Source organism: Camellia sinensis, chromosome 8 (genome assembly GCF_055761805.1).
Source record: "Camellia sinensis isolate YWXY chromosome 8, ASM5576180v1, whole genome shotgun sequence".
Classification (NCBI taxonomy): Eukaryota; Viridiplantae; Streptophyta; class Magnoliopsida; order Ericales; family Theaceae; genus Camellia; species Camellia sinensis.
In genome coordinates, this window is record NC_138968.1 from 162,179,447 (window position 1) to 162,197,116 (window position 17,670).

At 34.0% G+C, this 17,670-nt stretch overlaps 1 protein-coding gene and 1 pseudogene across 2 annotated transcripts; one reads left to right on the forward strand and one right to left on the reverse strand.

The window, feature by feature from the left end:
* The first annotated feature begins 3,970 nt into the window (after window positions 1-3,970).
* LOC114256391 (chlorophyll a-b binding protein 37, chloroplastic) lies at window positions 3,971-7,163 on the forward strand. The gene is made up of 2 exons (XM_028196026.2): window positions 3,971-5,570; window positions 6,394-7,163. The coding sequence occupies exons 1-2, from the start codon at window positions 5,425-5,427 to the stop codon at window positions 7,043-7,045; spliced, it is 798 nt and encodes a 265-aa protein (XP_028051827.1). The 5' UTR covers window positions 3,971-5,424; the 3' UTR covers window positions 7,046-7,163.
* LOC114256390 (pentatricopeptide repeat-containing protein At5g66520 pseudogene) lies at window positions 6,154-10,355 on the reverse strand (annotated as a pseudogene). The gene is made up of 2 exons (XR_014338599.1): window positions 8,136-10,355; window positions 6,154-7,234 (listed from the first exon to the last, which is right to left on the reverse strand). The product of XR_014338599.1 is annotated as a pentatricopeptide repeat-containing protein At5g66520 pseudogene (transcript).
* Between the last annotated feature and the right edge of the window lie 7,315 nt (window positions 10,356-17,670).

Consider the following 17,670-nt stretch of genomic DNA (forward strand, 5'->3'; position numbering starts at 1 on the left):
GAGATAAATTTGGGTAGTTACCGCCAAATTTTCAAAGAAAATGGTGTCAACGGAGAATACTTGGAGGGGATGTCCATGTTCACAACTGAACAGATACTTCGGTTTATAAGACGGTGCCACATGAAATGGGGGGACTTCATCACCCTGTGCAAGGAATTGAGGCGAATTAAAGGTCTCTCTCTTCCCCCCTTTTTGTGCACATCTGTTTGTGTAATCATGAGGGCAAGAAAACTTTGCTTGTGGGTTGTTCTATAATGAAGCTGTTATTCTAACATAGAAGAGAAATTTATGGTTGTATGCTACTTTTTATGAATTTTATTGCAAACAGTTCTACATATAAATTTTATTGTAAACAATTCGAGTTACAGAAACAACCTAATGCGAAAATGGGGTAAGACTGTGTACATCTGGCCTTTCTCCATACACTGCTTTAGTGGGAGCTTCGTGCACAATGTTACCCTACATATGTGGAGACTTTCCTTTCAATTTTTGCCTTTCCTTATTTCAGTCTCACTCTTTTGAGATGCAGGGTTTGCCTTATACCATTCAAGGTGTGTTTGTGCCTACCCCAAATCACCAGATTAAGAAATTATTTAGTGTTCTCTCCACGTTTAACATCTGATTCTTTAATTTGCATTATAAAAAGGACTTAAATAATTGGATCAATGTGTCTACTTTCTGTGAATGATTTAATAATTGCCTAAATATATCTTAAGGATGTTTCACTGTTACCTGTCAATGCCAAAAAGCTATTTAACGGCTTTACTTGATATTTGTTATATCACCAAGTTGTACGGACTCGGAAGTGACCTATCTTTTTTGTATTATATTTTTTCCTGTACTGTAATTCAAGTGACTCTTGATACTTATAAAATGGTGTGTTTGGTTTCAAGGAAAGTAGATTCTGGTAAAGATTAAAGACAAATGCCTATGGTTATCTTTGTTGTGCAAGATTGATAACTTACCGTTTGAACCTTCAAATTCTTTGAAGGGTCTTGTTAACAAGTGCCCTTAGGGAACAAGAAAAAGACAAAAAATAGGAAGAACATTAGACACTTTTCACTGATTTCAATGCACTTTTCATCGATTTCAAAACTCTTCTTAACATTTTCATCCATTTAGCCGACCCCATTTGATGGGACTTAAGACTTGGTTTGGTTTGGTTTGGTTTACAAAGCACTTTTCACCCAAATCCTGGTATTAGACAATGCCTTAGCATTTGTCTTCTTTGAAATTTGAATCACAAAAAGTGGACTTCTTAAGGTTGTGGAACTATAAATAGTTTGGACCTACACATTTCATTAATCCCATACTATTAAAATTGACCAATGATGGAGTTAAGAATGGTATGGCATGCATCAGACAGTATTATTACTTGGATAATGCTATATATACTGAATTTCTATACAAAAACTCTATAGAGAATGATGCTTCTCATTTATATCATTCATTGGATGTCAAAATGTCCATCATCATTATCACATCATTCTGGCCTTAAATTTTGTATGAATATCATTTGCCTTATTACTTTATTAGACTCCTTGATATTTGATTTCATTTGATGTCAATGTTACAGATTCTGCATTGATAATGAATACATACTTTTTTGTATATTCACTATGATGTATATATTTGTTTCAGAATGTTTTTATATTTTAGTTAAATTTGCTGAGGTCAAATATTTTTCCAGTGGCTTGCTTGAAAGGGGAGCAAAAAGTCCGCCGGCCTTGGTGGGCTCCGTCTTGCCTATCTGTAGTCTTTGTCAAGGCAGCCAAGCGCAACAGGCACGCACGAGTTGTTTCCTTGAAGCTGGAACCTTGACGAAACTTCCGGTATTATTAATATGTACTTATTTTTAGGTTTCTTTTTTCTTTTTCTAGAGAAAAACAGGAAAAGTAGGAAATAACTCTTTTTTTATCTTAAATTTGGCGAGGTCGTGGTTGTTGGATGGTTCTCTTTTGGAGTAGTTTCTTCCGCTATATATTTGTTTTTGTTGGCTTTATAGTAGTAGCTTCTTCTGTATCAGATATGTGGAAAAGAATGAAACAAGATATGGCAAGAAAATGATAGTAGTGTTTCAGTTGTGAAGAATCTCACTCCTCTTTAGCATCTGCAGTTGTGGTTGGGCTTGTTTGTTTTGTGAATTGGAAGTTCTGTTTGAATCCATCCGAGTAACGATGCTTTAATCTTTTGGGGCCAACAGATTATCGGTTCCTCGTTTGGTCCATGATGCTACGGAACACATTGGCTATTGCACAAATACATCAAATGGCTGCAAAATTTGGTCATGTTTGGTTTGGATTTCAGAACTTATTTCAAAATTTTTAGTTTTTTTTAAAAAAAAAATTTCTTAAAAAACTAAAAATTAGTTTCATGAAAAAGATTTTTAAAAAATAAATTAAAAGCACTTACTAATCTTTATATTCTTTTATCTTTTTGAAGGGCAAAAATAAGGAAAATTTATCCATAAATCTTATTTTTTGAAAAGTTGAGCCATTTAGTCTTAAAAGTTTTTTTATGCACCATTTAGTCCTTTTTTTGCATCACAACATCATCATCAAAACAACATCAAACATCATCATCAAAACAACATCAAACCTCACAACATCATCAAACAACATCAAACATCATCATCAAAACAACATTAAGATTATTCATTTTTCTTCGTCCAAACATTAACCTAATTTTTTTCCTCTTTTTAAAATTTTTATAAAATAAAAATACGTTTCTTTCCGTGTTAATATTTTCGATCTTCATTAGAAACTCCTCATCTCTCTCCCTCTCTCATCAATCGCATATACTTCACCATTCTTGCAAACAATCAAAATTCACAAACTGTTTCAATTCTCTCTCATCGATCTCTCTGTTCATTTTATCTTCGTTTTCTTCGTATTGGTTTTGCTTTCTAGGGTTTCACACCGATTGGAAATGGACTGGGGAAACATGACCGCAGAAGATCTGATCGAAGCCCTATGCAAAGACGAATCTGTGTTTGATGGAGTTTTGTTTTAGGGCTGGGTGGAGATAGACAAGACTGATCTTGAAGAAGGGAAGGCTTATCCTCCTTACCCGGATGATGATCGAAACATCAATCCTGATGAAGCTTTCTCTTACATTGTAAGGGTTTCCTCAAGATCCTGATGGTGTTGTTGATGATGGCGGAGCCGCCATTGTTGGTGAAGTAATCGAATCGAATCGAATACAGTGAAGTAATCGAATCGAAGGTCCGTTTGATCCACACGTCGCAGAGATCGGATCTGTTCCGATTCGGCTTTGTCGACCTCTCATGATCTGTGTTATAAATCTAATGTTTGAAACATTATTGTAATTTTTCACGATTTTTGAAATCTGATGTTTGAAATCTGATTTCAAACATTGTAATTTTTGTTGTATCGCCAGTGGGACTCAAAACCCAGATTCGATGATGTTTTGTTCATGATGTTCTGACGTTGATGTTCATGATGGTAAACATTAGATTATTGAAATCTGATGTTCATGATGGTAAATGAATCTGATGTTTCATTCTACAATTTCAAACATTATTGAAATCTGATGAACATTAGATGTTTGAAATCTAATGTTTGAAACATTAGTGTAATTTTTCACGGTGTTTGAAATCTGATGTTTCAAATCTGATTTCAAACATTGTAATTTTTCACATTATTGTAATTTTTGATGTTTGAAATCTGATGTTTGAAATCTGATTTCAAACATTGTAATTTTTCACATTATTGTAATTTTTGATGTTTGAAATCTTATGTTTAATATCTAATTTTTGATGTTTGAAATCTTATGTTTAATATCTAATTTTTGATGTTTGAAATCTATTTTTTCACGATGTTTGTTTATGATGTTCTGACGTTGATGTTCATGACGATAAACATTAGATTATTGAAATTTGATGTTCATGATGGTAAATGAATCTGATGTTTCATTCTATAATTTCAGTCAATATCATGTTGGGATTTTTCTCATTTACCCTTACTAAAAAGCATAAAACATAGTGTAACACTGGTTATTTTGTCATTAACATTAGCTTGGGACTAATTGGATCATAAGATAAAACATAGGACCAAATGGATCATAAAATAAAGATTTGGGATTTATTAGTGCATCGTCCCAAAAATAATTCTTAAAAATTAAAAAATATTTTTTTATATTTATATTTATCAAATTAGTTTCTATTTTTTCAAAAAAAAAAAAAAAGTCAGAAATTTTTTGAAGGGAATGAAACCAAACGCTATTTTTGCTATCACCATAATGAATATTTTAATATTCAAGTGTACATATATTGTTTTTGAGGTTTTGAACGAGAATGGTTGATTACAAAATTCGGAAAATTTACCCAATAATTTCTCAAATTGAACAGACCATAAATTCTTGAAGAACACGTGATTGGATGAGTTGCAGTTGTGACATTGCAACATATTTGCATGCAAAAATTATTCGTTGTCCAACGTACTAATTCTGTAAGGGGTTTGCTTATTATTTATTTGTGTGAATTAAATTAAATTAAAATAAAAAGAAAAATTAATATCTCCAATACTTGATTATATAAAAAGAAAAATTAAAAGAGTTCAACCTAGGCTGGTCTAATGTCTCCAATACTTGATTATATGAAAAGAAAAATTAAATTTAAATTAATATCCCTATTAAGAGAGAAAGAAAAAAGGAGTTTACGAGCAGAACGTAAAAGAATTTTGTGAAAAATGAAAATGTTAATTCCAGTTCTTCATGATTTCACCGGGTCCTCGATTTAAAGTTTCTGTAGTATTAGAAGTAGATTTAAATTTTTTGTAGAATTAGAAGACTTAATTATTACAACAATTTTACATAATTTTTATTTGGAAAACCAAAAAAGAACAATGTTGTGTATTTAAAAAAAGACTTGACAATATGTCAAAACATTGAAATGTGTTCATAGGATAAATTCTAGATAGAGTGAACACCACACTGAATTTAAATCTATATTATAAATTCAATTTTTGAACACTTTCTAAATATTGAGGACAAACCTTTGCTTGCTGACTGGGTGAGGTTTTTTAGGATATGGATTTGCCATTGAATGGTATTGGCCCATCCAAAACCCCCCAATATACCATCCAATACAAGATTTGTGGCACATACTGTACTCAACCCCACAAAAAACAAACATCTCTCTCACCCGCAAGATCTTTGGGAGCCACGTGGCACAACAACAGCCTCTGTCTCTCTCTCTCTCCCCAAAGGAAAATCAGGATGGAAATCCAAATCCATAACATGAACCAATCAGATTGTGCTGATGTGTAGATATCCTAATCCATCTCTTCCCATATTCCTGTTTATAACCTCCCTCCTCCCCTCTCAATCAATTACACAAACTTACCTACAACAAACAAGCCTACAGAGAAACATCAGCACCAACAAAGAAGCTCTCACGCAGTCATGGCCACCTCTGCTATCCAACAGTCGGCTTTCGCTGGACAGACTGCCCTGAAGCCCCAGAATGAGCTTGTCAGGAAGATCGGCAGCTTCGGAGGTGGCCGCATCACCATGAGGCGCACTGTGAGAAGTGCTCCCCAAAGCATATGGTAATTTCAAATTTGTGTTTTGATCAATAATTTTTTCTCGCTATACAAGTTTGATCACTGATTTGGGTATTTGTCATTCATTGCATAGTAGCCACAACTTATCACTAAGTCAATAGCAATTGATCTAAAAAGTAAATCTAGTATGCCTTTCATTGCATATTAGTTAAAACTAATCAGTAAGTCAATAGCAATTGCTCTAAAGCAAATCTAGTATGTCATTCAATGCATATTAGCTACAATTTATCATTAAGTTGTAGTTGAGTTGGTAAGATTGGGGTAATAACCTCTAGGTCTCTAGTTCAACTCTTGGCGAAGCGAAGGCTCTTGCTCTTGCTTTTTGCCCGATGATGAGGAGTGGCGCATCTCATTACCCCCAGGTTTGGGTATCTAATCTAACTAGGTGGGGATCCTTGGGTATCTAATCTAACTGGAAAGGGGTCGTGTCCTCGGCTATTAAAAAAAAGTACAATTGATCTAAAGTAATGCTCTATGCAAATAGAATATTTATACAAAATTTACAGACAGAATGACATGACCCTTTAAGCTCGTTTCTTTTCATAACAAAACATGTGATGGCTCATAATTAAAAAAAATGCAATTGTAATATCATTCTGGATAAAATTTCTGTATTTATGTCTGAATACTATTTACCAAAGATCTATACAAATAGTTGGTAAGAATTGTGTTATCTCCATTAGAAAGAAAAGTTATAAATAGCTCAGACTAAACAATGTTAGTTATTGTTTGAGTTCAGAACTTACAAGCATAATTGCTTGCTCTATCCTTGCCTCAATCTGACACTCTGTGGCTTGTAACTACACAGGTATGGGCCAGACCGCCCAAAGTACTTGGGCCCATTCTCCGAGCAAACTCCATCATACTTGACCGGTGAATTCCCCGGTGACTATGGTTGGGACACTGCTGGGCTTTCAGCAGACCCCGAGACCTTTGCCAAGAACCGTGAACTCGAGGTGATCCACTGCCGCTGGGCCATGCTTGGTGCACTGGGCTGTGTCTTCCCCGAAATCCTTTCCAAGAATGGTGTCAAGTTCGGTGAGGCAGTTTGGTTCAAGGCTGGAGCCCAAATTTTCTCCGAAGGTGGCCTTGATTACCTTGGCAATCCAAACCTGATCCATGCCCAGAGCATCCTCGCAATCTGGGCTTGCCAAGTAGTGCTCATGGGCTTCATTGAGGGCTACCGGGTTGGCGGAGGCCCACTTGGCGAAGGACTCGACAAAATCTACCCCGGAGGAGCCTTTGACCCACTTGGACTTGCTGATGATCCAGAAGCATTTGCAGAGTTGAAGGTGAAGGAGATCAAGAATGGACGGCTGGCGATGTTTTCAATGTTTGGATTCTTCGTCCAGGCCATCGTTACTGGAAAGGGCCCAATTGAGAACCTCTTCGACCATCTCGCTGATCCTGTGGCCAACAATGCTTGGGCTTATGCCACTAACTTCGTACCTGGAAAATGAAGTATGAAGATTGAGCTGTAACATTACTTAAAGCTTCTTGGGGTAATTGAATGTGTATTGGGTCCATCCTGATGTAATATTACTTGCAGAAACTGCCTATCTGAGACTTTTATTGCCACTTTTGAGTGTTCAGATCTTATTGTTGCTATAATTTTCATCTTCTCTTCAACATTAAGCTGGCACAGGTATCTGCACAGAATAAACCCAACTTAAACATAGCTTTATGTTCACTTTGGCAGCCAAGAGTGAACAACAAAAGCAAAATTGAACTATGAAAGTGCAGTTCCAAACCCATACAGTGTGATGGATTTCATCAAGTAAACCAATTGCTATTGGCAACTATTTGTTAATATCAAATTTGCAACTTAAAATGCTTGTCCTCATTCCCATAATGAATGCATACATCCATTAGGCCAATTAACTGAAATCTTCTGGCCAATTTGAGTAAACACAGATAGGGGTGGGAGCCACATAAAGTTTTTCATTTGCAAAATAGTGAAGAAATTCTTAAAAAACAAAACTAAGTTCAAATTTAAATTGATGATGTTATTTCTTTTAGTTTCTTTTTTTGTTATTTCAAACTACTCATTTTAAGCTATGAGAGTGATAATAGTTTAGAAAGCGTTTATATACTTGAGGTGGTCATATTTCTTCTAGCACGCCTAAGCGGTTGGTAAGGTTATTACAAACTACTGATGCTTCTAATGGTTAGACATTGCCTTAACAAAACCTAAAAATTTCCTAGCAATATGCCTAATTATTATGAAAGATGTGTAAACAAAAATCCTAAACTCTACTTGTTTCAAATGAATTCAATTTGTTCAAGCAAAAAAGTAGATTCTATTAACAGTTTTTAACTTCTAGTTTTTATAGTGCATTAGTTCATGGTCTTACTTTTCCTAATATTTTTCTTACATAAAATCTATATTATGTGGTAATGAATAAAATATATATCAATATCAATAAAAAATTAATGAAAATTAGTTATTTATTGATCCCACCAAACATAAATTCTCACTCCATCAATGATCACTGGCTGCAATCTCTATAATTTCCAGAGAGCTAATCATACAAAAACCAAGGGAAATACCTTGTAACAGATCCACAAGCCAAAGAAAGCATTGATTCCAGCCAGTTAGCCAGTCAATCACCAATAATCCATGCAAGAACATAAGCCATCCTTGAAATGATGAAAACGGCTATTGTCCCTCACAATTATTTCACGGTCATAGATTTTAGAGAGGAGCTTTGTTACTGAGTGGCAGTCATTACAAACACGAAGGTTCTTCATTATGCGTATGGGACTCCCAGGTTCCACATTAATGAGACCAAAAGAAATAGCCAACCTCTCACTGTGGTTTTCCAATTCGGCTTCTTTATCTTTCTCCCCTTCAACACACAACAAAACTTGGCTCGTGTCAGGAACATGTCCCATCCATTTCAATCTTTCCCTCATCTCACTCAATTTAGAATATACCTTTTCAATCTGGGGATGTGACTTATCGCCCACGACAAACTCATGAAGCAAACCTTTATGTTCTATTGCACTGTATCCTGGATCTTTCTTGAGTCCTTTCTTCTTCATCGTTTCTCTTACCTGTGAAACTTTGTCCCACTGACCAGACACAGCATACATATTAGACAAAAGAACATAACATCCAATGGCCTCTGGAGCCATCTCAATGACACGTAGAGCTGCATATTCACCAATTTCTATGTTTCTATGGTTCCTAGCACCACTCAATAAACTCATCCAAATTACTTCATTTTGTTTCATAGGCATCATTTCTATTACATTCTTTGCCTCTTCAAGATGCCCAGCTCGGCATAGAATGTCAACCAAGCAACCATAGTGTTCGACTGTGGGTTCTATTCCATATTCATTTGTCATCATATCAAAATATCGTTGACCATCATCAACCAATCCTGCATGATTACAAGCGTTTAACACTCCAATGAAGGTTATAGCATGAGGTCTAACCCTAGCTCTGCGCATTTCGAGAAATAGTTCCAAAGCATGGCTGGCCATCCCATGAATTCCTAGTCCTACAATTATAGCAGTCCAGTGCCCTAACTTCTTCTTGGGTATTGCTTGAAAAACTGATAAAGCACTCTCAATGCTCCCACACTTTGAATACATCTCTATGAGTGAAGTACCTAGCACAGCATCTAATTCAAATCTATTCTGAACCAAGTAAGAATGTAAACATCTTCCTTTACTAAGAAGTGCTAAACCAGAAATTGCAGAAATAGCACTCACTAAGGTAGCATGAGTAGGCACAGGACCGATATTCAACATCATCTGAAACAACTTCAAAGCTTCTGTAAACTGTCCATTCAGTTCATACCCCGCTATCATTGAATTCCATGTAATTACATTTCTGAACTCCATTTGATCAAACAAACGACGGGCTGAATTAAAATCCCCAGATTTCATATACCCATTAATCATGGCATTCCAAGATACCAAATTCCTACTTGGCATTCGATTAAATACCTTTCTTGCTTCATCTACCTTGCCACTTTTCGAGAACCCATCAACCAATACAGTCCACGAAACAGCGTCTCTTTCGGGCATTTCATCGAACAACTCCAATGCAATTTCAATTCCCCCACATCTTGCATACCCATCCATCAAAGAATTCCAAGAAACTAAATCTCTCTCCTCCATTTTATCAAACACCTTCTGAGCCAAATCAATTTCACCACATTTAGAGTACATGCTAACCAAACTACTCTGCACGTACATGTCCAATCCAAACCCAATTTTCAACACCAACCCATGAATCTGTTTCCCTTCCTCAGCGGCACCTAATCGAGCACAACCCTTAATTACACAAGGCAACGTGAAATCATCGGGCATAAACGCCGACCCAGAAAGCAATTCGTTGAAGAGAACAAGTGCTTCGTGTGAACGGTGGTTTTCAACATAGCATTTGATCATGGTGTTCCAAGAAAACAAAGTGGGTTCTTCAATTCGGTCGAAAAGTGATCGGGCGTAGTCGAGGTTGTTGATTTTGGGGTCAGTGTACAGCGCCAAGAGTCGAGAAGAAATGGAAGGGTGATGGAAGGCGTTGGTTTTGATGGAGAGAGAGTGGAGTTGGGCGACTTCATGCTGCGTTTTGGAGGTTTGGAGGAGGGAGAAATGGAGATTGTAAGGAAGAAGTTGTTGTGATTCATTGGAATTGAAAGCTGGGAGCTTCAGCATAATTGTCTCCACTACTCTGTAATCTGTACCAAAGGGCCAAATTATGAGAAACTGCATTGCATTGTGTGAGAGATCGCCAATAGTTCATCAGATTTAAATTTGATAAAAAAGTTTATATTTTAAAATAATGTTAATAATGTTGGAAATCTTAAAAAAAATTATTAAAATTTTTATTAAATATTTCATGTGGGATCTTTATCAAAAATTTTATTAAATATCTTTTATATGGGTGTGGGATTTTCATCACGTAGGTTCTATACTATGAGACATTTGATAAAAATTTTAATAAATTTTTTAGAATTTCTAGCATTTTTGTTATTTTTTTACTGTTCTAATTGTACATTAAATTCAAGATTTCTTAAATTTTTTATCAAACGGAGGACAGATGTATCTTTTATCAAATTATTGTTTATTGTCATTGGATTTTCATCATCGAATGTTTCCCGAATGACCACCTCAAGGCAAAAAATTATGAAAAAATTACACTAGCCGATCTACTAGCCAGACATGCACCTGGTTGACTGGTGCCTCGATGAAATTCCGTTGAAACACTTGATAACAAAAGAAGCTTTTATTCAAATTTATTGAAAAAAAAATGAACCGTTAGAAATGTTCTTATCAGGAAAATTATACAATAACATCGAAGTATCACATGCTATTTTCCCTCATTAATCACCATTCATTATTTTTTAATATTTTTCAATTACCTAACATAAATAATTAATATTCTATTTTCTCCATTACTCATATTACTATAGAGTATCATGTGATTGTATTCTCGAATTATCAAATAATTACCCATGTTATCATAAAAAAAAATTAAATTCAAGATTTCTTAAATTTTTTATCAAACGGAGGATAAATGTATCTTTTATCAAATTGCTATTTATTATCGTTAGATTTTCATCATCAGATGTTCCCCGAATGACTACCTCAAGGTAAAAAATTGTGAAAATTTTACACTTACCGATCGACCAGCCTGACATGCGCCTGATTGACCGGTGCCTTGATGAAATTCCATTGAAACACTTAGTATTAAAAGAAGCTTTTATTCAAATTTATTGGAAAAAAATGAACCGTTAGAGATGTCCTTATCAGGAAAATTATACAATAACGTCGAAATATCACATGTCATCCTTCCTCATTAATCACCATTCATTATTTTTTAATATTTTTCAATTATTTAATATAAATAATTAATATTCTATCTTCTCCATTACTCATATTACTATAGAGTATCATATGATCGTATTCTTGGATTATCAAATAACTACACATGTTATCATAAAAAAAAATTCACAAAAAAAAAATAAATAAATAATATTGATAATAATGCTATATTGCCATAAGACTCCTATTTATGAGAAAATAAAATATTAACTTAAGTAGGAAATAACAAATTAGGTTATTCCTTGAAAAACACAAAAAAAAAATAAGAATAAAAATTTTATTAAAAATGACAAATTTAAGTTAAATTCCAATTTAATGATTAGGGGGTGTAAAAAATGTGTCAAAACAAACAACACTTACAAAAATGGTGAACCTAAATAAAGTTATTTTTTAAACAAATAAAATTAGAATTCAAAAGCTCAAACAAGCGATAATTAGGTGCCATTTGGGAAGACAGTTTGGGGCTAAATTAGCCACTACCGTCCAAATGAGTTTCACTTGGAAATGTTGAACCCATGGCAGGTTGAAATTACCAAACTACCCCCTCCCACTTTGATACACATGTCTCACCGCCTCACCACACATACAAACAAGGAAAAGCGTTTTTGCAAAAAAAAAAAAAAAAAAAAAAAAAAAAAAAAAAGAAGTAAATTAAAAAGAAATGAAAAAGAGGACAATATGTAAGCAAAATTTAGGTTGTATTTTGTAGAGTTTTGTAAATATAATTTGAGAGTATGAGTTGTATTTTGAGTTTGTGAGTTGTGGAATTATGATTTGAGTGTAGAAAATTTGTTTGGTTATGGTTTTTGAATAGAGTATTGAATTGAGTTTTGAATTGTATGTGAAATTGAGTTTTGAAAATTTGATCTGATATGTAAAATAAGAAAATTTGTTTGGTGATGAGTTTTCAAAAATTAATTCAATCTATAATTAATGGGAAAATTGGTCTAAGGTCTCTCCTCTACTTTTGATAAGAGGAGAGGTCCAAAATAATATGCTTTGATGGCTAAGGTCCCTCAAGTTTATTTTAGGTTATAAAGTACCTAATTTACCCTCCTTTTATAACATAAATTTGTTTAAATATTATATTGTTGACTTCACGGGGAGATTCTGGAAACTGATTTCGCGGTGGAGATTTCGTCGGAGATTGCAGTGGAGTTGACGAGAAATTTGTTTGAATATTATATTGTTGACTTCACAGTAGAGATTTTGGAAACTGACTTTGGAGTGGAGATTTCGTCGGAGATTTCAGTGGAGTTGACGAGAAAGATTGCTACGATCGTGTAGGTGTTACGTTGTGTTGATCGCGTAAGTTTTTCAGTGGAGTTGAATCAGGTATGTTTTCGATGGAGATTCCACATGAATTTTGAATTTTGTTTTGAATTTTTGTTTAGAGAGAGGCCAGCTTGATAGAGTTGATTTTTATTTTTGGAATTAATTTTTCATTCTCTGTTTTTTGATCAATTTCAAAGAGTGTTGACAGTGTAGTTGATTTTGATATTTAAAGTTCATTTTCCGTGCTCTGTTTTTCATCAACATGTTAATCAATGATAAGTTTTGTTCTATATTTTTTCAAACCAGAGAAATTTTTTTAAACCAGAGAAATTTCATTCTCTGCACTTTTGTTGGTATAGTCCAAAGAAAATTGTAAGTTCATTATTATAATCCAACGAAAATCACAGAGAAAATTATAAGTTGATATGGACATATTATTAAAAATTTCTAATGCAGATAGAATCTGAGAAAGTGAATGTAAGTTCATAAATTTCTCTAGACTTTTATTTGTAATTCAGAGAAAATTATAAGTTTGTTACTCACTTTCAGTTTGTAGTTCATAGAAAATTATATGTTTGTAGAAAGTGAATATAAGTTTTTGTTTCTCTGAGCAAAAGCTATTTTTTGTATTTTTTTCTTTCAGTTTAGATGGACAATGCAGTGTTTTTTGTTATCTTGAAAGTGTATATAAGTTTGTAAATTTCTTTGAATTTTTCTATGAGTGCAATATTGCAGAATGACGCATAGAAAACTGTTAGCTTGTCGTTTAGTGAAAATCACAGAGAAGCCTATAATTTCATAACAGATATTCTGTGTGATTTTTTTCTATGATTGTATTTAATAGTTAGCAGTAAATTTCTCTGTGATTCTTTCTGGATTCATTAAGTTTCTGTGATTTTATTTTTGTTATCTTGAAGGTGAATATAAGTTTGTAAATGTCTCTGGACTTTTATTTGAGTCCAGAGAAAATTATAAGCTTGTTATTATAATCCAGAAAAAATTATAATTTTAGAAATTTCTCTGGACTTTTATGTTGTTCTTGTGAAGTGTTTTTATGTTGAACAAATTATTTTTCTTGTTTTTTCTTTCAATTTCAATGGATAGTGCAGTGTTGTTGCTGTACAAATATGGGAATGATACTATTGTCATTAATGTTTCATGCAAATTGAATTTTGAGGAATTGGTTGGCATATTGTGTAAAACATGGGAGAATTTGAAACCTGAAACTATGTGTATTTCATATTCTATTGTGGGCCATCTGAATTGTATGGTTTGAAATAATATTGATTTTCTGAATATGTTGAGGGTTGTTTGTGCACGTGGTGTTGATATAGTTGATGTTTCAGTTACTAGGTGTAGTACTTCTGATGAAGAGGATGAAGTGGGGTCTAATTGGGTAGATGTTGTGGATGGTGAATGTGATAGGCTAGTGGATATTGAAAGGAATTCACTCTCTAAGTTTTGTTCTCACCAAGAAAATGTGTTATTGTCAGCTGGTTGGCGAAATAATATTATGAGTGTTGGACAAAAGTTTGAGGGTGGTGTGGTTGAGTTCTGTACTTTTTTATGCAAGTATGCTATTGAGGTTGATTTTCAGTTTACGTATGTTAAAAATAACAAGCTGAGGGTTACGGCAGAATGTGCATATGAGGAATCAAGGGGATGTACGTGGCATGTACATGCTTCAGTTGAAAAAACAAATGGGTTGTTTTACATAAGAACTTTGAACAATGAACATACGTGTGGTGTGGCGGTTCGTACTAGTAAACATGCTAAGATGACTTCCAGCTTAGTTTCTGGGCTGATACTTGAAGAGGTAAGTGCAAAACCTTTAACTCGTCCAGTAGATGTTGTCAAAGAAATGAAAGACAAGAATGCGGTCTCAATTAGTTATAACTGTGATTGGTTGGGGGTTGAAAAAGAAAAATGTAGTACATATGGGGATTCTTGTTTGTCATTTGATTAATTACGGTGGTATTTTGATGAGGCATTGAAGAGCAATCCAGGTAGTCGTTTTGAGTTAGATTTTGAAGATAACAAACGTTTCAAAAGAGTGTTTGTGGCTTTTCATGCATGCATTGCTGGTTTCAAATATTATCGGTCATTGTTTTTTCTTGATGGAACATTTTTTAAAGGACGATACAAATGAGTTATGCTTGCTGCGACGGGAAAAGATGGGAATGAAGGTAATTGTAAATATATCGAATTTTATCTAAGTATGTGAATTTTCTATACATGTAGGAATTGAGTGAATGTAATTTTTCTCTGACACTTTGAATTTTCTCTGGTTTTGGCCACTGTGTGGATTTTCTCTGGTTGTGGCCACTATAAGAATTTTCTCTGAATTTTGGTCAGTGTGTGAATTTTCTCTAGATGTTGTCATTGTGTGAATTTTATCTGTAGTTGGTTACTAAGCGAATTTTCTCTGGATATTGTCACTAAGTGAATTTTGTCTGGATGTTGCCAATGTGTGAATTTTATCTATAGTTGGTCACTAAGTGAATTTTCTCTAGATATTCTAATTGTGTGAATTTTATCTGTAGTTGGTCACTAAGTGAATTTTCTCTAGATATTCTAATTGTGTGAATTTTCTCTGTAGTTGGTCACTAAATCAATTTTCTCTGGATGTTGCCAATGTGTGAATTTCTCTGGATGTTGGCAATGTCAAATTTCTCTGGTTGTTTATTGTTCTAATTTTCTCTGCATGTGTATATTTAATATGTTTGTTCCTATTTGTTTTGTAGGTTTTTTTCCTATAGCTTTTGCTGTTGTTGATGCCGAGAATAAAGACAATTGGTGTTGGTTCCTTGAACATTTATGTGAAGTATTGGGATCAGAGAGGGTGATAAGTTTCATATCAAATCGACATTGTGGTATTGTGGAAGGAATTGCTAGGTTTTTCCCTAACTGCTTTCATGGATTTTGTCTTGAACATCTAAAGAGAAATTTGAGGGATAAGTTGTCATGTGGAAACACAAATTTGGTTAGGGAGACGATTGTGTCCAAGTTTTCAGAATGTGCATATGCGCCAACAAAGGCATCATTTCATTTCAAGTAAAATGAATTAAAAAGTGAGGGAGGAGACGTTGTGAGTGTTTTCTTGAGAAGTTTACCGTATGAAAATTGGAGTGATGCATATTTTGAGGGAAAACGTTATGGTGAGATGTATTCAAATGTTGCTAAGTCATTCAATTCATGGATACGAGAAGCTCGGCACTTGCCAATAACAAATTTGGTGGACATGATACGGTTACAAATCATGAATATAAGGTCTGATAGGCGGCTGCTCTCTAGTAAATAGAATAAAGCTCTCTGTCCTCGTATGGATAGTGTATTGGAGAAGTCTTTCTTGGATGAGAGGACATGGAATGTGATTTTATCATCTGATAATGTCTTTGAAGTGCATTGTTTTCCTTTGGTTATGGTTGATCTTGGGTTGAGAACTTGTTCATGTCGAAAATGGGAAATAAATGGGTATCCATGTCAACATGCTATTGCTGCAATTTTTAGGAGTGGAAAGAATTTGAATTCATTTGTTGAACCATTTTTTCATGTTGATATGTATCGTCAAGCATACTCGTTTTCGATTGGCCCAGTTCCAACTGTTGAAAAACCTGTGTGTAGCATTGATGATGTTATGATTTTACCTCCATTGAGTAAGAGACCAGTTGGGAGGCCAAAGAAGAATAGAATTGCTTCTACTTGAGAGTTTAAAAGGGTGATTAAGTGTAGTCGTTGTGAGAGTATTGGTCACCATAATAAGAGGATATGCAAGGAACCTTTGTTAAATAGTTGAGGATAATACATTTTATTGATTGAATAATGCATTTGATGATTACTTTTGTACATTTTGTTTTGTTAAATGTATTTTTTAAACACTGTATATAATAATACCAATCAAATTCATCCAGAGAAATTTTTCAATAGCAGTGAAAGTGTGCATTGTGTTTGTTGATACATACTATAGGCAGTGGGTTTGTAATACCAGTCAAATTCATGCAGAGAAATTTGCCTATGACAGAGAAAATTCTCTGTGCATTGTGTTTTGAAGCTTCAAATTAATCCAGAGAAATTTGCAAATAGTAGAGAAAAGTACTGTATGCATTGTGTTTTTTGAATTTGATAATTGTTTTGTACTAACACAGTGCATTACAGATTGCATGATCATATAAGCACTCTCTTTGGCACGATACGAGTTAAATTTCTCTGTGAAAATTTCATTCAGAGAAATTTTCCACTAGTAGAGAAAATTATCTGGGCATTGTGTTTTGAAGCTTCAAATTCAACCAGTGAAATTTTTCAATAGCAGAGAAAATTACTATGCGCTTTGTGTTTTTTGAATTTGATGATTGTTTTGTACCAACACAAAGCATTATAGATTGTATGATCATATAGACATCCCCTTGGGACGATACGAGTTAAATTTCTCTGTGAATTTCTGGTAACATCATACCAGAGAAATTTCTCTAGACAATTTTCTCTATGTGGGTTGTGTTGACAATCACAATAAAAAAAATATATATTTAACCATTGATAGGTATGAAATTTACATTAGTCAAAAAAAGGATATATACTTATTTGTCAAGCATCATCATTCCTTCAATGTATGAAAAAACAAATTGAATGGTTAATCCTAATTATATTGTGTACATTGTCTTCCTTGCACTAGTTTCACTATTACACTTTTGGTTCTTCTTCTGAAGGTATTTGAACTGGTTCTGTTCATGACCGGCCAACTTCGGTCACAAATCTCTCTATGATTTCTGCCCTCATCAACCTTATGTCTTGTGTGGACAATTTCTAGCTGATAGGTTTATGCTTGTTATATTGTCTCATTATATAGTATACAAAGAGGTCACAATCCAGACTGCATACAAATTATAGGTATAGTTATTTTTAAGAAACATTCAAATCAGATTATCTTATTTATAGATGTTGTATGAAACTTACGAATCTCTGTCTTGTTGTGGAG

What these genes read in the sequence shown, in the direction of transcription:
- LOC114256391 (XM_028196026.2), top strand. Translation starts at nt 5,425, where the DNA reads ATGGCCACCTCTGCTATCCAACAGTCGGCTTTCGCTGGACAGACTGCC. An exon ending in AGTGCTCCCCAAAGCATATG is followed by an intron (nt 5,571 to 6,393) that starts GTAATTTCAAAT and finishes GTAACTACACAG; the next exon opens with GTATGGGCCAGACCGCCCAA.